The following is a 14,259-nucleotide window of genomic DNA, read 5'->3' on the forward strand; positions in this document are numbered from 1 at the left end:
CCAGCTAAAGAAAACTTGATTAGAACTAAGAACCAGGCAGAATATTTGTGGAGACCTTCACACCACACTTGAGTCCCTCTGACTTCTTTTTTTTCTTTTTCAATAGAAACAGGGTCTCACTCTGTCACCCAGACAGGGGTATAGTGGTACAATCATGGCTCACTGCAGCCTAGAACTCCTGGACTCCTGCCACAGTCTCCTGAGTAGGTAGGACCACAGGCATGTACCACTACACCCAGCTAATTTGGGGTTGGGGGAACAGGTAGAGACAATGTCTTGCTATGTTGTCTAGGATGGTCTTGAACTCTTGGCCTCAAGTGATCCTCCTGCCTCAACCTCCGGAAATGCTGGGATTACAGGCATGAGACACCACTCCTGGCTAAGGGTATAGGTAACAAGATAATTCATTTCCTTCTATAGTCTTCCTTACCTAAAGGTCAAAAAGCAATCTTTTGGAACAATTAAAACAGGACTGAGAGAACAAAGAACATGACATTAAACTGTCCCAGACAGTACTCTTAACCCAAATTAGTGAATCCACAGTATGTAATGCTCAGGAGGAAAACAACCAACATGGTATGGATTGCCCAGCATACCATAAATGGTCACCTTATAAAAGGGTCCCTTGAAGACAGGATTGTCTCAATACCTAACTTTTCCTAGGAGTACACAGCCAAGTACATATGGGGAAATTAAGGCTAGCAATACTACTAAATAGGTAAATTGGTAGATAAGAAATCTAATCTAGGTACGTACTACTTGCCTGAAATAAGACAGTGCGGCTAGAAGTGCCCTACCTATCAAGAGCCAAAGGCAACAGACTGCTCTAGGTAAACCATCTCACATATATATAGCTGTATTCCCAATCAATGATTAAAAACTCATTTTTCTTTTTTTTTAAATATGCATCTTTTTATACATTACTCTGAATATTTTAAGAGATGTCTATGTAATTTAGAAACTCAGGCAACCTATTGACAAAATATTAACCCAAGAAAAACAAGCTATAACTTAAATTCCTTGGTTAATGACATACCATAAAAAACTAACCAAATCAAACCAAAATGTTTGGACATAACTGATGTCTTCGGTGTCCTCTAACACTACTGGATGTTTTCTATCTAGCAACTTCACACCTGCTAGCTTTGTGACATATGACATAAAACACAGTTTGGGCTTGTGCTCAACATGAAGACAAGTTTCTAACAGTGTTAGAATGACAATGAGTATATGTTAGGTGGGTGGCTCATCATTTTAAGAAAAGATATATTACTACCAGCTGGGCATGATGGCTCACACATGTAATCCCATCACTTTGGGAGGCCAAGGTGGGAGGATCACTTGAGACCAAAAGTTCGAGACCAGCCTGGACAGCATAGCAAAACCCCATCTCTACAAAAAAAATAAAACAATTAGCTGGGCATGGTGGCACATGTTTATAGTACTCGCTACTCAGAAGGCTGAGGTGGGAGGATCCCTTGAATCCAGGAGTTCAAGGTTGCAGTCAGTAAGCTATGATTGCACCACTGCACTCCAGCCTGGTTGACAGAGAGGGACCCCATCTTTAAAATTAAAAAAAAAAAAAAAAAAGATATTACTACCAATCCTAGTCCTCAATAGATAAGAATAACTTGTGTCTAATTCTGAAATCCTAAAGAAAAAAATTACCATTCATGCCACAACCACAAAACATTAGCTTTTTGCTTTGTTAGTCACACATTTTCCCCAAAAGTTCGTAACAAAGCCATGAAAGTTAGTCATATTCTATAATTAGCATCAACAGATGTTCATAAAGTAAAATTCCACATATAACACAAAGTCATGCGCTACATACTAATGATGAAAGTCTTGATGATCTATCCTTGAACATATCATACTGGGTTTCAGCAAAACATGAAAGTTGGTTTGTTTCCAAATTCAGAAATATAAAGAAGAGAAGAAGTAATATTTGAGGTTATTTTAAAAATCCAGCACTATTTTAAAATAAAAAAGTATTAAACATGAAAGCTAATCCAGTTGAATTAAAAAATATCCTTCCTCCTACTTTTTCCTAGTATAAAGTATTGCTAAACTGTATGTATATTCAAAACTGTATGTTTATTTTTCTTTTAAACAACAAAATTCATAATCAGTAATAGTGATATGATTCAATCTCAGTACACTATAGCACAAAACATCCTAAGGGAGCCTTTAAATACAAGAATTAAGCATTCTAAAGTCAAAAATGCTTTTTAAGAAAATTATTATCACTTTTAACATCATTTCCTATTGTCTGAAAAATGGCAAAAGCAAAGGAGGAACAGGCAATGAGGCAAGCTGACATAACAAGCATGGTCAAGCTTACAAAAGAACAATTGCAGCACCAAGATGGGGAACATTCCCTTGGATCTGCTTGTGAACAAACACCTAAAAATGTCCTTCCTCAAGAAAATGCCGATTTCTCATTTTGAGAAATCTGGTCAATATGTGAACTGCACAGTATACATACAGGTGTGACACTGAATATAAATCAAAGAAAAATATACAAAACTCGTAAGACCAGAACACCCACATTTCATGTAGGATCCTTTTTAAAAGTAAGATAATATATGTAATACCACATTTCAAATCCAGGGAAGAAAAACTAAATAGTAACTACATAGATTTATGGTTTTCACACATCGTTTCTTAAGCATTCTAGTTTATATTTTTAAGCTGTCTACCCAGAAAGTCATATACAAAACAAATAAAAGCAATGAACAAGTTCCTCAGGTAGTTTAAATACTAATTGTTTGATAAAAATATCTTTCTTTTCCAACTCTTATATTCATTTAAAATTTTAAGGAATACTATTCAAAAACCCAATCTAAAGTAACGTTTTCATAAGGATAGGTTGCAATTCATCGGTAGTTCATAAAATCAACTTAGTAGGGTCAACCAGCTTTTTTTGAGACAGGGTTTCACTCTTTTGCCCAGGTTGGAGTACAATAGCTTGATCATAGTTCACTGCAACATCGAACTCCTGGGTTCAAGTGATCCTCCCACTTCAGGCTCCCAAGTACCTGGAACTACAGAACTACAGGCACATGCCACCATACTTACCTAATTTTTTTTTTTTAATTTTAGGAGATGGGGTCTTGCTATGTTGCCCAGGTTGGTCTTGAACTCCTGGGCTCAAGCAATTCTCCTACCTCAGCCTTCCAAAGGGCTGGGATTACAGGCAGAGGCCACTGTACCCTGCCCTCAACCAGCATTTTAAAAACTAAACTAGAAGAGAAAATATTAGAGGGTGTTGTGCAAAGTAAGTGCAAATATTATTTTGTGAAACTTTTGTTTCAATAATGTATTTTCTATACTTTTACATATATACAAATCCACATGCATGAATCTTCATGTGTATACTGACTTATGGTGTAAAATGTATTTCTTGTTGTAGAGATCACAATTTTTAAAAAGCTTAAAATATATTAGAAAATCAAAGTATATAATCTAGTTCTAATAAGACATTAAAATAATAGTTCAGTCAGAATAAAGCCCTTCCATTCATGCCTAATGAAATGGTCATTTACAAAAAACATTCCAGAAACCTCAAAAAATAAATTCCATAAGTATCAGACTAAGTGGTACCATTTTACCACTGGTATAAATTCACTGAAAATGTTATTGTAATAAATACCAATTTTATTGGAGCAAAATATCTGTACTGCATGCTTTTCTTATATTATCCTGAAACTAACAGAAAACACAATAAAAAATATTATTATTGCATGTGTAACAAAATCTTGTTACAAAATTTTCTAAAATGTGTAATAGTATGCATTTAAACTGTGTAGTAGTAAAATGTCACTTACCATGGAGAGACACTTCCCCAAAAATAAAGTTGCTTCTCTATAGAAATTTCTAAATTAAAAAAAATCTAACCCTTTTGTTTAAAAAAAAAAAAAAAAAAAAAACCTCCATGACCAAAACATATTACTCAAGTCACACATTCTAGCAGATAAGCTATTCCATCCTCCAAATAAGGTAAGTTCATGGAAAAGAGTAGCTGTCTTTCCTCTTATCATCCTCTCTGTAGCACCAGTGGCATTTTACACAGGCATAGGATTTAACAAGCCAAATTGGAATTAACCTGTTTCAATTTTCCTTTTCCAAAATATAATGTAGAATTCAGCTGGTTTAAAAAAAAATGTTGAATCTATCTGGTAGGAAAATCCATAATTTGGGCATACCAATTTCTACTAGAACAATGGGCAAACAAAAAAAGTCACCCCAGTAAGTAAAAGTTGGCCTTTATATTGTTGTAAAGAAAAGAAAGATTCATCAAAGGAGGTAAAAGTGAAAATAGTAAGGGCTCATTTCCAATTTTTTGATGCTATAACCATAGAGAAAAAAGAAAATTTTTTTAACTTTAAAAGTTAAAAAAAATCCAAAATTTGCTATTGTAATCTTTTAAAGAAATTTTAACTGTCAAACTTGCCTGAAAGTTTTCATTAGGAAACAAACTAGAAAGAAAGTACATACAGTGAACAAAGTTCAGCAAGTGTCAATCTCTATTAGAATGTACCTATTACTCAAATATCAAGGACACTGAAAGTCAAAAGTGAATGCATAACACTAATACCACACATTTTCCTGGGCTACACACCATAGTGTCTTTCCTTTTGGGTGTACTGGCTCTACTCCAAAGTGTCCCAGTTATATCCTTTGATGGGTTCTTCAATAGAATTAAACAGTGTAATAGTAAATAATAAAACACAAAATTGTAAGTATATTTTAAAAATTAAATTCATTAAAATTATACCAAGGCTACTGGTATATAAATAGTAACTAAATACATGCAACAGTAAAAATCTCCACCAATGAGAAAAGGCAATGTATCCCTACTGCTCTGATTCAATCAAGATCACTTTTTCTTCGTTTTTATGCTGTGGCACAATCAACGCTCACTGCAGCCTCGACTTCCCGGACAGCTCCCACCTCAGCCTCCCAACTGGCTGAGACCACAGGCATGCAGCACCACACCCAGCTAATTTATTTTATTTGTATTTATTTATTTTTAGTAGATACAAGGTCTCACTACTTTGCCCAGGCTGATCTCAAACTCCTGGGTGATTCTGCTGCATCAGCCTCCCAAAGTGCTGGGATGAAAGGCGTGAGCCACTGTGCCTGGCCAAGATCACTTCATTTTCTAATTTTGGATCTCTACCTTACTGTCTTCTTGTATTTCAATGTATAAAGCAATGACCAAGCAGCTACTAATGTTCTGCACTATTAATAATCCAATCATTATACAAAACTGATAGACACAGATTGTTTCAATTCTAAATTCCTAACTTTGATTTAATCTTCCCTCCCCCAATCCTACCATTCACAGTCTTGAACTACCTTTGCTGTTTTTATTTTTATACATAATGTCTATAGCACTGACACCAACATTTCCAGCCCATATAGCTTCTGGTAAGCCACCTTTCAAAAAGATAGTATATGAAAGTTAATTGGACAAAAGGAGAAATCTAAAGTCCTAAGAATGCAGCATAAGACCATAAATATATCCACCTCACATTCAGGTACTGCTAATGTTCACACATCAAATACTACGTTCAAAAAGTATTAGACCTCTTAGTACACGGCCTTAAGTTTTAAAAATAACTGGCTGAGAAATGCATAACTCCAAAATTATATAGCAAACCACAAAGAAATTTAGGTCAGTGTTTAGGCCATCTACAGAGGACAAAAGTTGTCTAACAATTCAGCTTAATGGAAAAATTATTTTAAAAGCAAATAATTTGATGAAAACTTAGAACTCTCAATATTATTTGGGTAAAACAGAAAAAGTTTTATCTCAATTATATTTCTTTTAAATGAAATTAGTAGTGAGCCTTCAGACTTGTTTCCAGGAAAGTCTAAACATTTAAACTGTGTTAGATGTGCACTCACAGAGAGTAATGTACTAGAATCTCCTCTAGGATGTAAAACTTTTATTAATTTTTACATTTATACATTGACGTTTTTAAATACTGGGAGTTTTATTCTATCCCATAGTAACAAATTTTCAAAATCAACATAATGAAATTAAATACTAGAGTTATATCTTAAATTTGTTTAATGATACAAATGCCATAAAAATAAAATCATCCTGATTATATACATTCTGGTATATAGTTATTATCGGTTTAACTGCAGATTCCTTTTTTGTTTGCAGATTTGTTTTAAAGGCCCCCAAATGTTCAAATTTTGCTGGTTCTACCTTTAAGTTAAACAAATATATAATCAAATTTCCTAAGGTCACATACAAATTTATAAATAACCGGCTTAATAACAACTGTGTGAAAATACACACTACGAACATTATAATGAAAAAGCCATAAATACAAGAAGAGGATTATTTTCACAGCCTTTGAGACTTAACTTTAAAGCTTTTATTGACTGACTCCCTGCATGATTCTTTACAAAATATTTATTTTAATTTTTATTTTGAAACAGAGTATCACTCTGTCACCCAGACTGGAGTGCGGTGGCACGATCTCAGCTCACTGCAACCTCCGCCCACGGATTCAACTGATTCTCATGCCTCAGCCTCCCAAGTAGCTGGGATTACGGGCGTGAGCCACTACACCCGGCTAATTTTTGTATTTTTAGTAGAGACAGGGGTTTTTGCCATGTTGGCCAGGTTGGTCTGGAACTCTGAACCTCAGGTGATCTGCTCGCCTCAGTGTCCCAAAGTGCTGGGATTACAGATGTGAGCCACCGCTCCCGGCCTTTTCAAAATATTTAAAGAGAAAAAAACATACTTCTCCAGGGAGAAGTATGATGAATTCACTATTAAAATTTTTCTACTGTAAAATCATTTATAAGCTGCCAATTATCTTAGATTTCTGTAAAGATCTGTTAATATTCTTTTTTTTTTTTTTTTTTGAGATGGAGTTTTGCTCTTGTTGCCTAGGCTGGAGTGCAATGGCGAATCTTGGCTCACTGCAACCTCCGCGTTCCAGGTTCAAGCAATTCTCCTGCTTCAGCCTCCCAAGTAACTGGGATTACAGGCATGCGCCACCACACCCGGCTAATTTTGTATTTTCAGTAGAGACAGGTTTCACCATGTTAGCCAGGCTGGTCTTGAACTCCCGATCTCAGGTGATCCACCCGCCTTGGCCTCCCAACGTGCTGGGATTACAGGTGTGAGCCACCGTGCCTGGCCAATATTCTTAAAAATCTAAAGTTTTATAACTAAAATATTCCTGATTTAGTAACCAGCTTAGTAACTTACTCTAAAAAGACAGTACATTACATTCACCAAGAAAAATAACCAGCCTGGAGAACATTCACCAAGAAAAACAGCCAGCCTGGAGTTTATATTTGTGAATATAAACATGTCAATAACTAGTATGCTAGAGCACACTCAGTTTATTAGAGTCTATTTTTATCATTTATACAAGGTAGAAAGAAAATTACAGTCAGGGAAAACTAACAAATAGAGACTTTAACATGAAAGATCATTTTACTGATTAAGAAAACTACATGGAAGTATACATACAGCATTGTAACCAAAATGCAATTGTACCCTAAAAGCTATTAAAATAAAAAAAAAAAATTTAAATAAAATAAAATGGAAAAAAAGAAAGTATACATACAGCATTATCAATGTGCAAAATAAAAGTGCTGCTTTAAGGTGTAAAGCATACTTTTTTAAGAGAGAAATTAGGGTCTTGGCATAATACAAGGGTTTTTAAGGAGCAACTTCTCCTTCCTCCTGACTTATAACAATCCATGCAAAAAACAACCTGGGGCATTCTATAAAATGTTAATCAAAATGTCAAAGCATGATAATTCCTATACATATTCAGGGAACTTTTCAAATCAGTTGTTCAAATTTTCCACATAATAAAATTACAATTAATCATCCAAGCCCCAAAGCAATTTTGCATTTAATTGTCATTTTTTAAGATATGAAAGTTGGAAAAGTCTGAAAGTTAGAACCAAACAAATGTTATTCTACAAGATCAATCTTAATTATTTTGTGATACTTTTCCAAAATCAAAGGTCCTTCTATAGAAAAAGAGATTAGACCCATGTTAATAGATTAAAGTATTCATGATTTTAGAGTTGATTTACTTATGACAATAATTTGAAAGAAAGCATCATTTTCCAATGAAAGGTCTTTGCCAATATTTTATACTTCTTTTAAAAACGCAAAGAAATACATGAACATTGTCAGATTGTTTAGGCAACATTATTGAAGAAAGCTCACACGTAAGCTTTGTATTGTGTAGACAAGTTAAAATACCAACCCTGTGACTGCCAACACTTCGAATGGACAATGCATCCTCAACTCCCTGATAAAAATAAAAATAAACACAGTAAAAGTTTGTGAGTGATTACATTAAGCTAATGAGGAAAAGTATTAGAGGCAAGTGTATAGGTTATTACAAACCAGATAAGGACGATGGTGACTGGACCGGTGGGAATACCTGGCCCTTTCCGAATCTTCCTGGGAAAGGAGAAAGTACATGAAGAGTTAATCACTGAATAGACAGTTGTTTATCAGAACAACTGAGCAAAGAGCAGTCAGTTAACAGCACAGCAACAACTCCTGAGAGCAGGCAGGTTTGGATAACTTATCTTACGGGCTGCCACATTCGTGTGTGTGTGTGTGTGTAAGTTTCAATATAGCAGTACTAGTTTTCTTTTCTTTCTTTTTTTTTAATTATACTTTAAGTTCTATGGTACATGTGCACAACATGCAGGTTTGTAACATATGTATACATGTGCCATGTTGGTGTGCTGCACCCATTAACTCATTATTTACATTAGGTATATCTCCTAATGCTATCCCTCCCCCCTCCCCCCACCCCACAACAAGCCCTATGTGTGATGTTCCCCTTCCTGTGTCCAAGTGTTCTCATTGTTCAATTCCCACCTATGAGTGAGAACACGCGGCGTTTGGTTTTTTGTCCTTGCGACAGTTTGCTGAGAATGATGGTTTCCAGCTTCATCCATGTCCCTACAAAGGACATGAACTCATCCTTTTTTATGCCTGCATAGTATTCCATGGTGTGTATGTGTGGGGCGGTCACATTCTTTGGTTGGAAAGAAAGTAGAAATAATCTTGGCAATGTTCCTATTTTATCAGGCGTATGTATGTCAGACCACTTGGAATGGTCTGTATAAGACCAAGAGAATTCAATATAAAAATGTGCAAGTATACTTAACAAAGAGAACATGAGTTCAGCATTAAAAAAAGACATTAATCTATTTTTTTCATTGTGATCATCAGTTTATGCAGGTAGGAAGAAGTGTTTACATTATCACTGATGTATTTTAAGACACTATATGATTCTAAAAATACTTGGATTATAATTTTGCACTTACTGTAAAGATTTTTTTTCACCACTCTAACTAGAAAAGAACTAACTGAAACAGAGCCCGATTGTGTTGTTAATAGGAAAAACTACTTACATCTAGAAGTAATTACATATATATTTTAGAGTTGGTCAAGTTATCTCGAATAATGCCATAAGCAGATTTTTTTAAAAAAATGATTGCAGCCTAACAGCTGACTAAATTAAATGTAATTCTAAACTTTTCCACATTTAGCTATTAGCAATGGAGCATTAAGGCCTGAGTCATGTGAGATAAAATGGCTAGTCCCTAAAACCTAATCATCTCAAACAGTAAGGAATTTCTGATCTTTCAGAATTTCAAGTCCAAAGTGTTAAAGTAATGTGTGCTGACTGAAAATCTATACATTACTGACCAACTGGGTTCATAGCTTATCAATGCTGTATTTTTGCAAAATGAATCAATGCCTCAAAACTCCCTGGTTGACATCTGCTGTGACTGATGCCCTTGACCAAATCTATGCTGAAGTCTGTTTATAAGCACTACTATGATTCAATTTCTAATCAGGTATTCTGATCTTTAGGAATTCGTCACTGATTTACATTTGTTGTTGTTGTTGTTGTTGTTGTTGTTGTTGTTGTTGTTGTTGTTGTTGTTTGAGACGGAGTCTCGCTCTGTCGCCTAGGCTGGAATGCAGTGGCGCGACCTCAGTTCATGGCAACCTCAGCCTCCTGGATTCGAGCAATTCTCGTGCTTTGGCCCCCTACTAAGTAGCTGGGACCACAGGCACCCACCACCACACCCGGCTACTTTTTGTTTTAGCAGAGATGGGGTTTCGCCATGTTGGCCAGGCTGGTCTCGAATTCCTGACCTCAAGGGATCTGCCCGCCTCGGCCTTCCAAAGTGCTGGTATTACAGGCGTGAGCCACCATGCCTGGCCACTGATTTACATTTTTTATTATGCAATAGACACATGTAGTCTGCAAGAAGCCAAGAAAATTTCTTCCCTTTCTTTATCAACCACGAAAGTTTTGGGGGCATGTGTGTTAGCCTAGAAGGGCAGGTACAGCTTAGTAAGTGGTAATCAGTTCTAGGCTACTTAGTTTGGTTAGTTCAAAAAGCCTTTACTATAAGGTGAGTTAACTCAACATGCCTCTTCCAATATTATTTGGGGTACTAGGGTAAATACGGTTTAATGTCTAATCTTCCCTTTATTCTAGCCTTTTTTCCATTCCATCTATCACACAGAGCATTTTCAAAAATCTCACCTAAAGAGCATATCCCATTAAAGATGCAGCAAAGACAGATGAAGTCATACTTTCAATTATGCCCCTTATATTAATAAAAACAATTATAAATTAAAATACCTTATTAAGTATTGATACATAGTACCTCTATATTTAAACAGCTTTTCTTGCTCCATTTGAAAAATTGGCCTAAAAAGACTTCTGAAAACTACAGAATAAAATATAAACCCCCATACAGGTCAGTTAATTTGGACAGAGAGTATAGTTTATTCCACAGTCACAGACTATACCTTAAATAAGCACTGTCCAATACAACTTTCTCTGACCATGGAAATATTCTATATTTGTGCTAATGTAGTACCCACTGGCCACACGTGGCTACTGAGCACTTGAAATGCAACTGAGAAAACAAATTTTAAATTTTATTTAATTTTAGTCAATTTAAATTTAAATTTAATTACCTACATGGGGCTACCATACTTGACAGCACTTCTCTAAACCTATTTGACAAATATGTTTATGTAAAACTGTAAGGCAAGCTCAAGGCAAATTTTAATTATACCAAAAACGTTCAAAACACATATTCTACTAAGAGCCTGCCAAGTAGGACCACTCTCATATAGAAAGGCAAAACATTTGAGTCATTTTTAATTACTTCTACCTTGAATACTTTTGCACAGTGGCAAACATGAGGGAAACAGACCCTGGTAGCAACGATATAAAGTGACCCTGGTAGCAATTCTATTTTTAAGAGCTAGAAGAGTCCTTAGAGATCATCCAGTCTGACCCCTTCATTTTGCAGTAAGGAAGTTGCAGCACAGAAGGATTAAGTAAGAATCTATGAGATCATAAAGCTGAGACCAGCATTTAGACGTTTTTATTCACCAGACAACTGAACTGTAAAGATAACATCCTATACTGGCTAAATTTCCACCAATTACATAAGAAAAAAAGAAAGAAAGAAAATGGCAAGGTATTCTGGTTTTTACTCAGAGATTCTTCCTTCTCTGGAAGAACAAAAAGCTTCATTTGCCAGGTATTTCTAGAGCACTATTTATATTGCCAATAGGTTTCTCTTGAAGAAATTATACCAGTGGACAAAGATAATAGATTACAGCAAACTGTGTTCTTAGGTGCCAGTTACAAGGTGTATCCCTCTATTCCACAGTGAGGAAAATAATACATCGTCATTATCCCAAAAGTCCTTATTAGCACTAAAGCACTAAAGACTGGACAAACAGTACAATGCCTTAAAAAAAAAAGACATGTATTTGTTCAAAATGCTGTTTTGATACATTTAATGAAAATGAAATATACTCTTTGTTTTTAAACGTTCACCTGAAGGGAGGATGAACGGTTCTATTAAAAGAAAACCACAGTCCCATGAATATACCTGGCCATCTTTTCTTTCAACAAATAGTATTTGTTACTAAGTTGACACTAAAGTCATTCCTTCAGTTTCAAATTAGAAGGAACTTCAAAAACCGTATTTACTCTTCAAGACATGCATTTACTCTTTCAGAATCACCACTGATTAAGAAAGACACCCAGTTTAAAAATAGAATCATTGGGTTCATGGAAAGTTGACTAAACTAACATTAATGGGAGGCCCAGGAAGGTGTGGGTCCTTTTCTTCCTGGTCCTTTCACCTTCCAGCACATTACCAGGTGTGGCACTCTCTCATACCTTCAAATACTGGTTCTGCCAATGACTATGCAAGTTATTTACTTCACCAATTCTTTATAAACATGTCTATAAAATTGAGACAGTAATACTGTCTTATAATGTGAAATAAAAACCTATGTAAAAAGCCCTAGCACAGTGCTGATATACAGTATGCACTCAAAGTTGGACTCATTTCTGAGCTTCCTTCCTTTTCATTCCCTATTCATGTCCCAACATCACACTCCCACCCAAAAAAAGGTATTATAATTAGGGGAAATTACAAATATAGGAAAATTTCCTTCCTTCTAGTAACTGACAATCCTATTGTGGATTGTGTGTGTATGCATCATTTATTTTACTATAAACATTAGCCATTTATATTTTGTATTGTAACTATTACATGCCAACTTCTGCTTATGGGCTCACAGATAAAGCAGCCAGAGAGACAAAGATAAATGAGCAGAAGAATCAGTTTAATTTTTTTCTTTTTTTCTTTTTCTTTTTATTTATTTTGTTTACCTTCAACCAACTCACACCAAAGAATCAGTTTTTTGTTGCTGTTGTTGTTGTTTGTTTGTTTGTTTGAGACACAGTCTCACTCTGTTGCCCAGGCTAGAGTGCAGTGGCACAATCTTGGCTTACTGCAACCTCCGCCTCCCAGGTTCAAGCGATTCTCCTGCCTCAGCCTCCCTGAGTAGCTGGGATTACAGGCGCCCGCCAGCGTGCCTGGCTAATTTTTGTATTTTTGGTAGAGACGGGGTTTCACCATGTTGGCCAGGCTGGTCTCAAACTCCTGACCTCAGGTAATCCACCTGCCTCGGCCTCCCAAAGTGCTGGGATTACAGGCATGGGCCACTATGCCCAGACCCAAAGAATCAGTTTTAACAGGGTAAAAGCAAGTGTCAGAACGGGTTAGAAGTGATAATTATTCCCATCTGAAAAGAAATGCCACTTTCTCTGCAGGTCCAAGTCCTGCCCATAAATCAAGACTTGGATTAGTCACTACCTGAATTTTAAAACTCTAGCCCAAAGGTCACCCCTTTCAATGAAAATCTAGCGTACTCACTGCCTAAACTATACACATTTCACAGAGGTTTAAAAAAAAAAAAAAGATTTGGCTGGGCGCGGTGGCTCACACCTGTAATCCCAGCACTTTGAGAGGCCGAGGCGGGCGGATCACCTGAGGTCAGTAGTTCGAGACCAGCCTGGCCAACACGATGAAACCCTGTCTCTACTAAAAATACAAAAATCAGCTGGGCATGGTGGCGGGCGCCTGTAATCCCAGCTACTTGAGATGCTGAGGCAGGAGAATCGCTTGAACCCAGGAGACGGAGGTTGCAGTGAGCTGAGATTGTGCCACTGCACTCCAGCCTGGACAACAAGCGCGAAACTCCATCTCAAAAAAAAAAAAAAGAAAGAAAGAAAGTTGCTTGTTTAGCAGCAATCAGACAGTGGTTCTTAACCCTTTAGGAATTACAGACTACTTTGAGAATCTGACAATAAAAATACCTGTGGGCATTTCCCATAAAAATAATTACATTTGAAAGTCTGCAGTAGAATTTAAGGCTTCATATCCCTCTCCCAAGCCTAGTCATATACCAAGTTAAGAAGCCCTGTAATAGGAGACAGTGGGGAACTTACCAAGCCTAAAAAAAAGTTCAAATTTAGGAATGATTCACATTATCTAACATTTTACTGATTCACAATTTGTTTTTATAGCTAACAAATTTGAGAGTAGTGGTAGAGAACTTAAAAAGGACCTGAAGGAGTTGATATAATAAGAGTAATTTTCAGAGGAAATGAAAAGAATTACTTGGGTCATCTTTCAATGAAGACCATGTGGACTTATTTTTTTTTAAAAAAAAGGGGAGAGAGAAGGGGGGAAGAAAAGAACAAACCCATAAAAAGAAAACACACATTCATTTTCTCACTCTTTCTTGATCAGGAGCATTCATGAGATGAAGGTGAGGATACTGACTACAACATAAAATGGCAGGACTCCAAGTATACCTCTGGTCCACTATAGACAGAA

At 36.1% G+C, this 14,259-nt stretch overlaps 1 protein-coding gene across 50 annotated transcripts in view; it reads right to left on the reverse strand.

Moving 5' to 3' along the window:
* Positions 1 to 14,259, reverse strand: part of LRRFIP2 (LRR binding FLII interacting protein 2) — a 124,168-nt gene that overhangs the window by 60,632 nt on the left and 49,277 nt on the right. For 19 of the 50 annotated variants that reach the window (XM_024355373.3, XM_024355379.3, XM_024355372.3 and 16 more), the window contains 3 exons: positions 8,408 to 8,464; positions 8,265 to 8,309; positions 1,835 to 1,876 (listed from right to left, as the gene is read on the reverse strand). The exons of 17 other annotated variants lie outside the window; for them this stretch is intronic. In XM_024355373.3, coding sequence (XP_024211141.2) covers positions 1,835 to 1,876; positions 8,265 to 8,309; positions 8,408 to 8,464 — 144 coding nt within the window. The remainder of the gene's footprint in view (positions 1 to 1,834; positions 1,877 to 8,264; positions 8,310 to 8,407; positions 8,465 to 14,259) is intronic. 14 more of the 50 variants (XM_024355396.3, XM_024355391.3, XM_024355390.3 and 11 more) reach the window with 3 other exon arrangements.

Source organism: Pan troglodytes, chromosome 2, assembly GCF_028858775.2.
Source record: "Pan troglodytes isolate AG18354 chromosome 2, NHGRI_mPanTro3-v2.0_pri, whole genome shotgun sequence".
NCBI lineage: Eukaryota > Metazoa > Chordata > Mammalia > Primates > Hominidae > Pan > Pan troglodytes.